The 15,945-nt window shown below is 43.5% G+C and overlaps 1 protein-coding gene across 1 annotated transcript in view; it reads left to right on the top strand.

Annotated features, from left to right (window-relative positions):
• LOC138666503 (oocyte zinc finger protein XlCOF8.4-like) overlaps positions 1 to 11,650 on the top strand; it is a 57,586-nt gene extending 45,936 nt beyond the window's left edge. The window contains exon 10 of the mRNA XM_069754719.1: positions 8,419 to 11,650. Within this exon, the coding sequence (XP_069610820.1) occupies positions 8,419 to 9,524 (1,106 nt within the window). The 3' untranslated portion in view covers positions 9,525 to 11,650. The remainder of the gene's footprint in view (positions 1 to 8,418) is intronic.
• Positions 11,651 to 15,945: the final 4,295 nt, after the last annotated feature.

Here is a 15,945-nt window from a genome sequence, read left to right as displayed (position 1 = left end):
AATAGGAAACAGATGGACCTGTTTGGGCTCATGGAAGGGTTAGGAAGGGAAGGAGAGCCATTTACCTATTTGAATGCAGATCTTGCTGGAATAGTTTGCAGGAACAATGTAACAGGGGCAGTGTTCATTGTGGCCTTCTTTTGAGCTGCCAGGTGACCACAAACAGTCTTGGCACTATTTACAGTTGTGCATAAAAGTTTACATATCCCAGCAGAATTTTTGCTAACATATTCCGCAGCGCTTTACAGTTTGCATACATTATCATCGCTGTCTCCGATGGGGCTCACAATCTAAATTCCCTATCAGTATGCCCTTATAATGTCTGGGAGAAAACAGAAGTACCCCCAGAGGAAACCCACGCAAAAACGGGGATAACTTACAGTACAGACCAAAAGTTTGGACACACCTTCACATTTAAAGATTTTTCTGTATTTTCATGACTATGAAAATTGTACATTCACACTGAAGGCATCAAAACTATGAACTAACACATGTGGAATTATATACTTAACAAAAAAGTGTGAAAAAATGAAATTATGCCTTATATTCTAGGTTCTTCAAAGTAGCCACCTTTTACTTTGATGACTGCTTTGCACACTCTTGGCATTCTTTTGATGAGATTCAAGAGGTAGTCACCAGGAATGGTCTTCCAACAATCTTGAAGGAGTTTCCAGAGATGCTTAGCACTTGTTGGCCCTTTTGCCGTCACTCTGCAGTCCAGCTCACCCCAAATCATCTTGATTGGGTTCAGGTCTGGTGACTGTGGAGGCCAGGTCATCTGGCGTAGCACCCCATCACTCTCCTTCTTGGTCAGATAGCCCTTACACAGCCTAGAGGTGTGTTTGGGGTCATTGTCCTGTTGAAAAATAAATGATGGTCCAACTAAACACAAACCGGATAGAATAGCATGCCGCTGCAAGATGCTGTGGTAGCCATGCTGGTTCAGTATGCCTTTAATTTTGAATAAATCCCCAACAGTGTCGCCAGCAAAGCACCCCCACACCATCACACCTCCTCCTCCATGCTTCACGGTGGGAACCAGACATGTAGAGTCCATCCGTTCACCTTTTCTGCGTCACACAAAGACACGGTGGTTGGAACCAAAGATCTCAATTTTGGACTCATCAGACGAAAGCACAGATGTCCACTGGTCTAATGTCCATTCCTTGTGTTCTTTAGCCCAAACAAGTCTCTTCTGCTTGTTGCCTGTCCTTAGCAGTGGTTTCCTAGCAGCTATTTTACCATGAAGGCCTGCTGCACAAAGTCTCCTCTTAACAGTTGTTGTAGAGATGTGTCTGCTGCTAGAACTCTGTGTGGCATTGACCTGGTCTCTAATCTGAGCTGTTGTTAACCTGCGATTTCTGAGTCTGGTGACTCGGATAAACTTATTCTCAGAAGCAGAGGTGACTCTTGGTCTTCCTTTCCTGGGGCAGTCCTCATGTGAGCCACTTTCTTTTTAGCACTTGATGGTTTTTGCCACTGCACTTGGGGACACTTTCAGGCTATGTTCACATGCTACGGATTTTGCTGTGGATCCACAGCATTTCCGCAGCTGCGGGTCCGCAGCAGTTTCCCATGTGTTTACAGGACAATGTAAACCTATGGGAAACGCAATCCGCAGTGCACATGCTGCAACAATGCGCGGAAACGCTGTGGTTTACATTCCGCAGCATGTCAATTCTTTGTCCGGAATCCGCAGTGGTTTTACACCTGCTCCATAATAGAAAACAGCAGGTGTAAAACCGCAGTGGAATCCGCACAAAAACCGCAGTAAATCCGCGGTAATTCCGCAGGAAATCCGCAGGTAAAACGCCGTGCCTTTTACCTGCGGTTTTCAAAAATCCGCTGTGGAAAAATCCGCAGACCTCAAGAATATGTGTGCACATATCCTCAAAGTTTGCCCAATTTTTCAGACTGACTGACCTTCATTTCTTAAAGTAATGGTGGCCACTCTTTTTTCTTTACTTAGCTGCTTTTTTCTTGCCATAATACAAATTCTAACAGTCTATTCTGTTGTAGGATTATCAGCTGTGTATCCACCAGACTTCTGCACAACACAACTGATGGTCCCAACCCCATTTATAAGGCAAGAAATCCCACGTATTAAACCTGACAGGGCCCACCTGTGAAGTGAAAACCATTCCCAGTGACTACCTCTTGAATCTCATCAAAAGAATGCCAAGAGTGTGCAAAGCAGTCATCAAAGCAAAAGGTGGCTACTTTGAAGAACCTAGAATATAAGACATAATTTCAGTTGTTTCACACTTTTTTGTTAAGTACATAATTCCACATGTGTTAATTCATAGTTTTGATGCCTTCAGTGTGAATGTACAATTTTCATAGTCATGAAAATATAGAAAAATCTTTAAATGAGAAGGTGTGTCCAAACTTTTGGTCTGTACTGTACATCCTTGCAGATGTTGTCCTTGGTGGTATTTGAGTCCTTCCCGTGCTGCAAGGCTTCAGTGCTAACCACTAAGCCACCGTGGTGCCCCAGAATATGAATAATAACACCAACACTTTTTCTCCACTCATGGTTAGTGGTTGGGTGAAGCCATTTATTGTCAAATTACTGTGTTTTCTCTTTTTAAATCCTACTGAGAACCCAAAACATCCAAATAACCCTGATCAAAAGTTTACATACCCCATTTCTTAAACCCTTAAGCCCCGATGCTTTTGGTTTTGCGTTTTAGTTTTTCACTCCTCTCCTTCCCAGAGCCATAACTATTTTATTTTTGGTAAATATAGCCATATGAGGGCCTATTTTTTGCCGGACGATTTGTACTTATGAACAAAACCATTGGTTTTACCATGTCGTGTACTAGAAAATGGGGAAAAAAATCCAAGTGCGGTGAAATTGCAAAAAAAGTGCAATCCTACACTTGTTTTTTGTTTGACTTTACTGCTAGGTTCAATAAATGCTAAAACTGACCTGCCATTATGATTCTCCAGGTCATTACGAGTTCATAGACACCAACAATGTTTAGGTTATTTTTTATTTAAGTGGGGAAAAACAATTCCAAAATTTTGCTAAAAAAAAAAATTGCACAATTTTCCGATACCTGTAGCGTCTCCATTTTTGTGATCTGGAGTCAGGTGAGGGCTTATTTTTTGCATGCCGAGCTGATATTTTTAATGATACCATTTTGGTGCAGATACGTTCTTTTGATCGCCTGTTATTGCATTTTAATGTAATGTTGCGGTGACCAAAATAACGTAATTCTGGCGTTTTGACTTTTTTTTCTCGCTATGCCATTTAGCAATCATGTTAATCCTTTTTATATTGATAGATCAGGCGATTCTGAATGCAGAGATACCAAATATGTGTATGTTTGTTTGATTTGTTTTTATGGTTTTATTTTGAATGGGGCAAAATTTTTATATTTTATATATTATGTTTGTTTTATTTTTGTCAGATTTTTAAAAACTTTTTTTTTTAAATTTTAGCATGCTTCAATAGCCCCCTTGGGAGGCTAGAAGCTGCCATAACTCGATTGCCTCTGCTACATAGAGGCGATGCTCAGATCACCTCTATGTAGTAGAATTTCAGCATTGCTATGAGCGCCGACCACAGGGTGGTACTCACAGCAATCTGACATCAACAACCATAGAGGTCTCAAGGAGACCTCTGGTTGTCATGCCGATGCACCGATGACCACCGATCACGTGACGGGGGTCACCGGTGCCCACATTTCCGGCCGGATGGCCAGAAGTGCTTGTTAAACGCCGCTGTCATAGTTTGACAGCAGCATTTAACTAGTTAATAGGCACGGGCAGATCACGATTCCACCCACGCCTATTGTGGGCACATGTTAGCTGTTCAAAGTAGCTGACATATCCAGGCATTAATGCAGGCTCACCGCCGGAGCCCACATCAAAGTGGGGGATCTGCCATCGGATATTCTATTCCGTCCGATGGCAGAAAGGGTTTAATACCATGTACTGCCCCCTCTATCATCAATGACAGCTTGAAGTCTTTTGTGGTAGTTGTGGATGGGGTTCTTTATTTTCTCAGATGGTAAAGCTGCCCACTTTTCTTGGCAAAAAGCCTTCAGTTCCTGTAAATTCCTGGGCTATCTAGCATGAACTGCGAGCTTGAGATCTCCCCAGAGTTGCTGAATGATATTGAGGTCAGGAGACTGAGATGGCAACTCCAGAACCTTCACTTTGGCTACAGTAGAACAATGATAAGTCAACTTGGCCTTGTGTTTTGGATCGTTGTCATGTTGGAATGTCCAAGTACGTCCCATGCACAGCTTCTGGGCTGATGATTGCAAATTTGCCTGCAGTTTTGCTGCATTCATCTTTCCTTCAACTTTGACCAAGTTTCCTGTGCCTTTGTAGCTCACACATCCCCAAAACATCAGCGATCCACCTCCATGCATTACAGTAGGAATGGTGTTTCTTTCATCATAGGCCTTGTTGACATCTCTCCATATGTAACATTTATGGTTGTGACCAAAAAGTTAAATTTTGGTCTCATCACTCCAAATTACCTTGTTCCAGAAGTTTTTAGGCTTGTTTCTGTACTGTCTTGCGTATTGTAGGCAAGATACTTTGTGGCATTTGTGCAGTAATGGCTTTCTTCTGGTGACTCGACCATGCAGCCCATTTTTCTGCAAATGGCTTATTATTGTGCATCTTGAAACAGGCACACCACTAGTTTTAAGAGAGTCCAGTATTTCAGCTGATGTTATTTGTTGGTTTTTCTTTACATGCTGAACAATTTTCCTGGCAGTTGTGAACAACATTTTTGTTTTTCTACCTGACCGTGGTTTTGTTTTTGCAGAGCCCCTGATTTTCTATTTGTTAATCACAGTTTGAACGCTGCTGACTGACATTATCAATTCCTTGGTTATCTCTTTGTATCTCTTTCCTGTTTTATACAGTTCAACTACCTTTTCCGGTAGACCCATTGACAATTCTTTTGCTTTCCCTATGACTCACAATCCAGAATCGTCAATGGCTGGATGAAAGATGCAAGAGTCTGTCTGGATCCCAGAAACTCACTCAGCTTTTATGCACACACACTGATTACAAGCAAACAGGTAACAGGTGAGGATGTTACCTTTAGTGTCCATTCAAACCCATCTGTGTCAACTTCTGTGCATGTTATCTGGCCAAAATCATCAGGGTATGTAAACTTTTGATCAGGGGCATTTGGATGATTTGGGTTGTCATTATGATTTAAAAAGAGAAAACAGAAAAGTCTGACAATAAATGGTTTTACCCAATCACTAACCATGAGTGGAGAAAAAGTTCACAATGTTATCATTCATATTCTCTGAAGAAAAGGCCAAGAAAGCAAAAATTGTGCCGGGATATGTAAACCTTTGAGCACAACTGTATTTCATTTTCTAGATCCCAGGGATTGTCTTGCTTATCTTTTATCCCCTTCAAGCTCGGCTCAGTTCTTTGGTCAGGCTGGTCAGCCAGGGCAGCCTGTTGATTGTACGAGTTTTGCTATGCTTGAGGGGGGCAGCCGAATCAAGTGTTGCTTTTATTGTGGTGTTATAAAAAGTAGCAGCAGCATCTGTGTCATGAAGGGAAGCTATGTATGTAAGGCCTCTTTCACACTTCCGTCTTTCTTTTTCTGTCACAATGCATCGTTTTGTGAAAAAAAAAATGGATCCAGCAAATACTTTTGCTGGATCCGTTTTTTTCTCATAGACTTGTATTAGGGTACTTTCACACTAGCGTTTTTTTAAATCCGTCACAATGCGTCGTTTTGCAGAAAAAACGCATCCTGCAAAAGTGCTTGCAGGATGCGTTTTTTCCCCATAGACTTCTATTGACGACGCATTTGCGACGGATTGCCACACTTCGCATCCGTCTTGCGACGGAGGCGTCGTGCTTTGGCGGACCGTCGGGAGAAAAAACCCCTACATGTAACGTTTTTTCTCCTGACGGACCGCCCACACCTCCCCGCACCTTACAATGGGGCAGCGGATGCGCCGTAAAAATGCATCCGCTGCAACCATTGTGCAATGCAGCAAACGCTAGCGTCGGAATCTCTCCCCGACGCATTGCGACGGGGAGATTCCGACGCTAGTGTGAAAGGAGCCTTAGCGATGGATTGTGACGGATGGCCTTCCGTTTCATCCGTCGTGCGCTGGATCCGTCATAAAATTGCTGTCCGTCAGGTGGAGACAATGCACAGAGGAACGTTTTTTCTGTATGTCGGAAAATCGCTCAGCGATGGATCCTGCGCTGTCCGTCGTTGGCTATGATGGATGCCTATGAACGCAGGATCCGTTGCTAACTATCAAAAGCAGGAATCCAGAGATGGATGCCGTCTTTTGAAACTGAGGATGCGTGAAAGAATTTCCCGTTAGGGAAATTCTCTCTCGCTCGCTTTCTTTTTACTAGCGTAGCGACACCACTACGTCATCACAGGTCATTGTCTCGCAAGGCATTACTGGGAACGGGAGCTGCTGGCAGCATCGCAGGCATTGGGAAGACTGGGGGGAACGTCGGAAGGTAAGAATATCACACTTTTTTTTAAATTATATTTAACCTGGGTTGTGTTGTGTATGTGTTTTCGTAGTGGAAAAACTCGGCAAAGACACATACACAACGTGTGCACATAGCCACAACGGGTCCATCAAAGAAACTGACCCACTGCACCCGTTTTTTATAATCTGCACAGGATCCGTCTTTTCAACATTTTGATGGATTGTGACTGATTGTACAAAACAGAAGTGTGAAAGAGGCCTAAGACGGAGAATGGACTCGGATAGTGATTGTAAATTGAGGTATTTGAGATTTCTGCGAGGGTGAGTGAGTTTGTGGAGTGGGGGTTGCGTACTAGGAGAGGAGAGGGAAGAGAATGTCAGTAGGTTGTGGTCCGACAGAGGGAGGGATGAGTTAGATTAGTAAGGCAATAGAGGTGGGTAAAGATGAAGTCCAGCGTGTGACCATCTTTGTGGCTGTGGAGGACCTTTTAGTGAGACCAAAGGATGCAGTGAGTGATAAAAGTTTAGAGATGGAAGCATCAATGGGGATGTTGAAGTTACCCATGATGATAGTGGGAATGTGAGCAGAGGAAATGAAGTAGCCAGGTGGTGAAGTGGTCAACAAAGGTGGAGATGGCTAGTTCTGGGGACAGTAGATGACAACCAGCTGTAGGTTGGAGGGGAGTACATGCGGACAAAGTGCACCTCAAACGAGGGAAGAGTAGCGGAGGGTGGTAGCGGAATTGGGGTAAAGGAGCAGGTATTGGACAGGAGCAAACCAACTCCTCCACCATGTTTGTTGCTGGGGCGCGGGGTGTGAGAGAGATTGAATCCGCCATAGGAAAGTGCAGCTTGAGAGGCTGAGTCAGAGGGGCTGAGCCAGGTATCAGTGATGCCGAGGAGGGAGAGTTTGTTGGTGATAAAGAGGTCATGGATAAAGACAGTTTATTGCAGACAGAGCGTGCGTTCCATAGTACTCCAGGTAGGGGGGACCAGTGGAGTGGGGGCTAGATGAATAGGTATGAGGTTATCATCATTGCAAAAATGTGTAGAGGATCATGGTAGGGGGTTAGAAATGAGTGTGGGGATGTGTTGAGGGCCAGGATACGTCGCCAGAAATGAGAAATAGCAAACAGAGCCTTAGAAGGTGGGAGCAGGATCGGACATGATGTGGCCGTGTGTGTCTGGAGAAAAAGGATTGTATGTGGAGCAACAGTTCTGAGGAGAAGGTGAGATGGCTGGGGAGTATTGAGGGAGAAATGACTACTTCCTTACTTGGTGGAGGGATTACAGGAGATATGAAAAAAATAGAGTAGTATGGGGGTGAAAGTGAAAAGAAACCGTAACATTGTTGTGGTTTTCAATTCCTTTACCTTGCAGTCAATTCCAGTCCAATTCTAGTCTAATTCAAAGTAGTGTAATTAGAAATCTGTAATTTGAAAGATGCCTGGATCAGACGCATGGCTCTGAATATATCTGCAACTAAGAGCAGTCAGCTGTGAGGGGATGTGGGTGTGTGTGGCCAGGCCACATGTTCAGAGTTAAACAGGGGTCATAAAAAGGGTGAAGGGGTTAGACTAACCACTCAGAGATATGCATGGAAACCACAAGAGGAATGATAATACATTATGGATACAAAATGATGGGTAAGCAAAGCATACCAGAGAGAGAGAGAGTAAATGCCATTCACAAACAGTCAGGGGCCGGGGAAAGATGTGTACATTCAGAGCATACCAGCGAGAGTAAATGCAATTGACAAACAGTCAGGACAGTTCAACACAACTCTCTACTGGTTCATGCTATAAGGTTTTCTATTATACTGTGAACTGTCATTGTCTTGGTGAACAATTCAATATTTTTACATAACTTGCAACTTTTACAGACAGTTTAAGTAGAACTGTTCTAACATGTAAAATTCAAGGATATTTTATTCAAAAATAAATGTTGGTTTTATTCTTAGCAGATAAATGTACCAGGAAATCAGAGGGACAGCTGACATCTTCAATTTTTAAATCGGATGATCTTGAGATCCCACAGGATGCAATTGAAGTGAATGTCATTACTCTAGATATACCATCATCCTTTCACAGCAAAGATCTGTCATCTGATCCTATGAGACAGATCATGTCTTCTGATTCATTACCAAGTAACAAGGAATATCACTGCAACAAAATCAGCATTAAAAAACAAACTGCTCCTAAAGCAAAGAAACCATTTTCATGTTCAGAATATGGAAATAGTTTTCCCTTCGAAAAGTCTTTTCTTAAACAGCAAAAAATTCACACAGCACAAAATAGATTTTCTTGTTCCAAGTGTGGAAAATGTTTTAATCTGAAATCAAATCTTGTTAGACACCAGAGAACTCACACAGGAGAAAAGCCATTTTCATGTTCAGAATGTGGGAAATTTTTTACACAGAAATATAATTTTGTTCAACACCAGAGAACTCACACAGGGGAAAAGCCATTTTCATGTTCAGAATGTGGCAAATGTTTTAATCAGAAAGTGAATCTTCATAGCCACCAGAGAACCCACACGGGGGAGAAGCTTTTTTCCTGTCCAGAATGTGGAAAATATTTTACACAGAAATCAAATTTTGTTAAACACAAGAGAACTCACGCAGGGGAAAAGCCATTTTCATGTTCACAATGTGGAAAACGTTTTAACCAGAGATCAGATGTTGTTATACACCAAAGAACACACACAGGGGAGAAGTCTTTTGCATGTTCAGAATGTGAGAAATGTTTTAACTGGAAATCGCTTCTTGATAGCCACCAGAGAACTCACACAGGGGAGAAGCCCTTTTCCTGTTCAGAATGTGGAAAATGTTTTACAGTGAAATCAAGTTTTATCAGACATCAGATAATTCACACAGGGGAGAAGCCTTTTTCATGTTCAGAATGTGGGAAATGTTTTCGTGATAAATCAACTCTTTTTAGACATCAAAGAACTCACACAGGGGAGAAGCTTTTTTCATGTTCAGAATGTGAAAAATGTTTTGTGAAGAAATCATCTCTTCTTAGTCACCAAAGAATTCACACAGGGGAGAAGCCTTTTTCATTTTCTTAATGTGGGAAATGTTTTCCATTGAAAGAAACTCTTAACAAACATCAGAGATGTCACACAGGGGAGAAGCCTTTTTCATGTTCAGAATGTTGGAAATGTTTTAACTGAAAGTTGTATTTTAATTAAGGAGTTGTCCTCTATAAAGGAAAGCCCTTTTATCATTCCTGATGATTAGCCTCATTAGAATAAAAACACTCACCGTCTGTGATGGCGCCGTTCCAGCAGTGTCGGAACCCGCGTTCCCTGTGCCCATGAGAGGTTGTTACATCACACGAGCCCTGTGCCCCATCAGCTCCGACTGCACTGTCACCACCTTCAGACATATTGAACATCAACAGGAAGCCAGGGCTACGACTTCCCTCTGAATTCCTCTTATTGATCGATTTGTTGCTTCTAAAACAAGGAAGCCATTATCACTTTCAGAGTATGGAAACCGTTTTCCCCTCAAAAAAGTCTTTGCTTAAACATCAAAAAATTCACTCGTGTTTCAAGTGTGAGAAGTGTTTTACCCAGAAATCAGCTCTTGTTAGAAACCAGAGGACCCTCACGGGGGAGAAGCCTTTTTCCAGTTCATAATGTGCGAAATGTTTTAACCTGAAATCTGATCTTGTTAGACACTAGAGACCTCACATAGGGAAGAACGTTTTTTCCCTTTCGAGAATGTGGGAACTGTTTCAACCAGAAATCATATTTGGTTAAGCACCAGAGAACTCATACAGGTGAGAAGCATTTTTCATGTTTTTAATGTTGGAAATGTTTAACATGGAAATCAACTCTTAATAAATATCAGAGAAGTCACACAAGGGACATGTTCAGAATGCTGGAAATCTTTTAGCCGAAAATTGTATTTTCTAAAAGGGGTTGTACACTGCTAGTAAAACCCCTTGCCATCCCTCAAGTTTGGTTGGTGGCGCAGTGGTTAGCACAGCAGCCTTGCAGCGCTGGAGTCCTGGGTTCAAACCCCACCAAGGACAACATCTGCAAAGAGTTTGTATGTTCAAATACAAATGGCTGAAATGAAGAGAATACTCAATTATATCCTATATGTACAATACAAGTACACACTACAGTAGTAAGGCACAGAAATGTAGAAAGCAGTATACTACTAACAAAATAAAGTGCATTTAAAGACCCCAAGATCCTGAATGAGCATAAGGTTTTAATTTAGACAAATGGTGTTCAATAAGAAATACACGGACACCTGAATACCACCTAGATAGAGGGAAGAATGCCCTGAATCTAATATACCTCACAAGGTGTAAGTGGGCAAGGTGGTCATGCCTAGAGAAAGTTACATGCTGAGGGCTGAAAAGATTACCATCTGAAAAAATAAAGAACCACATCCACAACAACCACAAAAGACTTCAAGCTGTAAATGAGTCACATAAAAAGGGGAATGCCGCGCTTAGAATGAGTTGCAGTGCAATCGCTGCAATGAGGCTGTTGAACGTGGGCATATCATCTTCAAAGGGTCTCAAATTCAACAGACTCATTGCAGCGATTGCGCTGCAATTCATTCTAAGCGCGGCATTCCCCTTTTTATGTGAATCATTTACAGTTTTTGGGCAGACCTGCACTCTACATCTGCCAGATTGCCTGCAGCTTAATTTTTAGGTACAAAAGGAGTAACGCCATTGTGATTCATTGTTTTATGACTTCAAGCTGTCATTGATGTTAGAGGGGGCAATACAAAGTATTAAGAAATGGGGTATGTGAACTTTTGATCAGTCTGATTTGGATGTTTTGGGTTGTCATTATGATTTAAAAAGACAAAACACAGTAATTTGGCAATAAATGGCTTCACCCAACCAATAAACATAAGTGGAGAAAACGTTTTGGTGTTATCATTCATATTCTCTGACAGAAGGCCAAGAAAGCAAAAATTCTGCCGGCGTATGTAAACTTTTGAGCTCAACTGTATCTCTTCTGAACCTTTGGTTCAAAACTGACCCTGTGTGCAGACCTGACCAAAGCTGTGTCCTCATTCTTCTAGGAAACTAATACTGACTGGAACTGTTCTCTTCTGCTACAGCTTAGCTGCACTACAACCTGCTAACTCTGCTATGTTTATCTTGGTTTTCCACTGTACCCAGACTTGCACTTATGGAGTCCTAGATAGAGATGAGCGAATGTTTCGGTTCGCATTACGATCGGCGAATTTGCAATATTCGCCAACTTATTCGTCAAATATTCGCCGAACATAGCCCAACACCATTCAAGTCAATGGGAGCCAAAAACAGACACATGTACATCATCTTCAGAAGGCCCCAACAGATGCCAAAACACATCAAATTAGGGGGAGACACCAGAAAAATGGCCTCAATTCACCCACAGTACAAATTGTAGCATGGTACGGGAGCAATCATCCCGGCATGAGGTATCGGGGTCTGGGCCAGCATTTACAACTTTGACTCGAACGTCAACACTCAGGTGGCACAAATATGCGCTAGAGATCAGAATCACATTGCCATCAATGGGTGCGCTAACGGACCCGTTGCATGGCGTTAATTGCGACAATTTCGCCATGCAACGTAGTCCGTTAGCGTTAACCCATTAATGCAATGTGAACCTAGCCTCATGGGCAGGGTGATGGAATCACTGTGCGATATCCCTCAGAAAGCCTGGAGGGGTGCAACTAGGTGGCATACCAAATTCCAAATCGGATAAGTGGCAGCAGGCAAAAACTGCAACCCAAGGAGGGACAAGGAAGTGGCACCAGGCTGACCTACATAGGGTGGCAGCTGACCACTTAGAGTGGTAGGCTGCTACGGCCCGAAGGAGGGATGTAAAATGCAGGCAGGCACTGTAAAGACACTGGAACCACGCATGTAGATGGGTCTGTCGAACGGAAAAACACTGCCAGCTGTGGGCTGAGCCAGGTGTTAGGCAGATGGGCTCTGGCAGGTGTGTTCTAGACTGGCTGATGGACAGAAGAGCACAGACAGGTACGAGCAGACGGGTTCAGGGTAGACAAGCACATGGGAGGACCTAGGGAACCTGACAGCTAGCAAGCATGCAAGGAAAACTAACAACCTAGCCCATACACCTCCATATTGGAGAAGTCTTAAATAGAAGGTGTCGACCAGCTATAAGCTGGGAACACCTTAGGTTGAAGCGGGTAGTCCCTTTAAGAGGGTGGGAGAGTGTGCACCCTAAGCATAGTGCCCAGACCTACAACCAAATATTGGGGGACACCAACACATGGGAGCCACTGAATATCCCATTTGTTAGGTAAGAGGAGATCCAACAAAGGGTCTGTAATGGCAGAGATCAGAAAGTCTGTAGTAAGAGGGAATGGTCCACTGTGCCAAAGCCAGATGCCAGGTCCCAAAGGAAGAGGAGGACAAACTAGCGTTGCTTTGATTTGAAAGATAGTAGGTCATTGGCGACTGTTCTGTCCATTCAAGGACAGTAGAATTCCAATTATGCATTAAAAGTTCACTACTAATAGTGCTGGTTTGCTGTGTTATAGCACCACCAAGTGGTGGTTAAATTTATAACGTGTTTTTTTTAGTAATAATTAGAGTGTTGCATTGTGGGATTGCACCAAGGCATTTTGGGATGAGGAACCTCCATTTTCTCCCTGTGTTCTTCCTGGACACGTGTTCTTCTGCTGTGTTGGAACTACCTCACTTACTTGCCATCCTGGTTAAGTTTATCCAGTAAGATCATTATCCCTGTTCTTGCAATGTAGTGTTGTACAGAATGTGATTAACTGTATAGCAGTCAGTACACAGGAAATGTGATTACCAGGGACTTACTGTATGTAGTTATGTACATAGGTTGCATCATACTGTATACTTTGTCAGTTGTAAAGTATCAGCTGTGTGATTGTTTAGCCCAATACTTATGTCATTTGTATTCCTTTAGTTTTACCGCATTTCAATACCTGTTACCAATAAACAAGTTAGACTACAGAGAACAGTCTGCTTATTTGGAAGACAGAAATGGTTTATGCTGTATGTTGGATCACACACCGTATCAACGTGTATGAAGACAGAACAGTAAAACGGAGGCTAAATACTAGCGGAGGCTAGTAAAACGGAGGCTAAATACCAGTGGAGGCCAGTGAAATGGAGGCTAAATACCAGCGGAGAACAGTAAAACGGATGCTAGACGCCAGGAATAGCAAAGACCACTTACGCAGCCACTTGTACCACACCACACTGCCTGCAGATACCGCAGCGGCCGCCATACAGCCACAAGTACCAAGAATACAGCCCACCAAGCGCGACACATCTCAGTCCACGCTGAAGTTCATTTCTACCTGCTCTGAGACGTCCTACAGCTTGCAAACGGACACGAAATGTCTGCAAGTCGAGCATCTTCACTCGGGACGAGGTCCCAAACAAGCCGCTCTAGCAAGTCTTCCTCGAAAAGGTCTGTCACCCTCGCCCGTGCAGAAGCTGAGGCGGCGAAAGCAAGATCCTCCTTCGCTGCACAGGAGATGCAGTTAAAGTTAAGACAAGGAGAGCAAGAAGCAGAAAGAGCTCGCCTGCAAGCAGATAGAGAAGCAGAAAGAGCCCGTCTGCAAGCAGAACAAGAGGCAGAAAGAGCCCGCTTGCAAGCCGATAGAGACGCAGATACAGCACGCCTGCGAGCGACTTTGGAAAGACTTTCCGCTGAAAAAGAAGCAGCAGCTGCAATAGCCAAAGCTGAGTTGTTAGAAGCCGTGGAGTTTCCTGAATCTGAGCGAGACAGCGACGTACGTGGACCAGACCTTGATTGACAAGACCCAGCCCAACGCGTCTCAGAATATGTCCACCAACATCCTAAAATAGATGATAACCCTGATCCGTTACACCAACCAGCCTATACAGATTACCAGAGATCCTTCCTCAAAATGCCGTACTGGAAGCAGGAAGGTATACTGCGAAACGACGTAGACCACCATGACCGTCTTATTATTATTATTATTATTATTATTTATTTATATAGCACCATTGATTCCATGGTGCTGTACATGACTTACAGAGCAGAAGGTACGGCCTCCTCCCAGACTGACAGGGACACCCTTTGCTTCGGAACGGTTTTATACAGACTTTCCTAAGCCAGAAGCTCCTACCAGGTATGAGGACGCCCAACACACACCACATGACAACAGCACACCAGCTCATGTTGGCACTGACTCAGCCACTATGAACTTTGCAAGGTTCTTTACCCGCCTGGAGCTGGTGACCAAGGGACTTGTAAAGTTCACTGATCGAGCTGAAAGCTACAGAGCATGGCGATCCTCCTTCCAGAACGCCATCAGAGACTTGGAACTTTCCAGTAGTGAAAAGTTAGATTTACTGGTAAAGTGGCCTGGGAACGAGTCAGCTGAACATGCCAAAAAAATCAGGAACATTAACATAAAGTACCCACACACAGGACTTCGTATGGTGTGGGAGAGACTCGAAGAATGTCATAGGTCAATAGAATTGATGATTTTCCCAAGATAGCAAATACGGGTTATCAAAAGCTCAGGGAACTGAGCAACTTGTTAATGGAGGTACATGCTGCTCAGGCAGAAGGTGACCTACCAGGGTTGGCATTCCTGGACACCGCCAGAGGTGTCAACCCAATTGTCCAAAAACTCCCTTACAACTTACAAGAAAAGTGGGTCAGTCACGGGTCCCGTTACAAACAGGCTCATAAGGTACCATTTCCTCCTTTCAGGGTGTTTGTAGACTGTGTTGCTCAGCAGGCTAAAGTTAGAAATTACCCCAGTTTCGATTTCACTATGCCATGTACCACTGCCACTGGTGTAAAACCCAGTAAAACACCAGTGGCAGTCCACAAAAATGTTACCTCCACAGGTTTTCCTTACAGGGCAAGTAAGTCCTCTACAGAAGAGGACAAACCTCAGGATCTCAGCAAACACTGCCCCCTCATCATACCCACTTGAAATGTATAGCTCACCTGATACCGGAACTGGACCAAGGAGCTCCAATCATCTTACTCCTCGGAAGAGACATACTACAGGTCCACAAGGCTAGAGGACAGATTAACGGCCCAAAAAACACCCCATATGCTCAGAGACTTGACCTGGTCATCTTGGGAGACGTCTGTTTGGGTGGAGCACACAGGCCGACATCAGTCAACAACATGCTCACCAATACTCTCGAAAATGGACGTTCGTCTCTCTTCCAACCATGCGAGAGCAGTTTCCTGATTAAAGAATTGCCACACAACGCCCCTCCACCTTGTCCATTAGCTGATCCTTCCTGTGAAGACCATGGATGCGACGGTGAGGAAGATCATATAGGGTGCACAGTTTTCCACAGGACAAGAGAAGACAACCAGGTAGCAATATCCATAGAGGACAGACTGTTCTTGGACATCATGGAGCGAGAGATAGTAAGAGATGAATCAAAGAGTTGGGTCGCACCTTTACCATTCAAACCACAGAGGCAACGCTTACCCAACAACAGAGAACTTGTCT

The sequence above is a fragment of the Ranitomeya imitator genome, chromosome 2 (assembly GCF_032444005.1).
Source record: "Ranitomeya imitator isolate aRanImi1 chromosome 2, aRanImi1.pri, whole genome shotgun sequence".
Taxonomy (NCBI): domain Eukaryota; kingdom Metazoa; phylum Chordata; class Amphibia; order Anura; family Dendrobatidae; genus Ranitomeya; species Ranitomeya imitator.
This window is presented reverse-complemented; position numbering and strand designations above follow the sequence as displayed.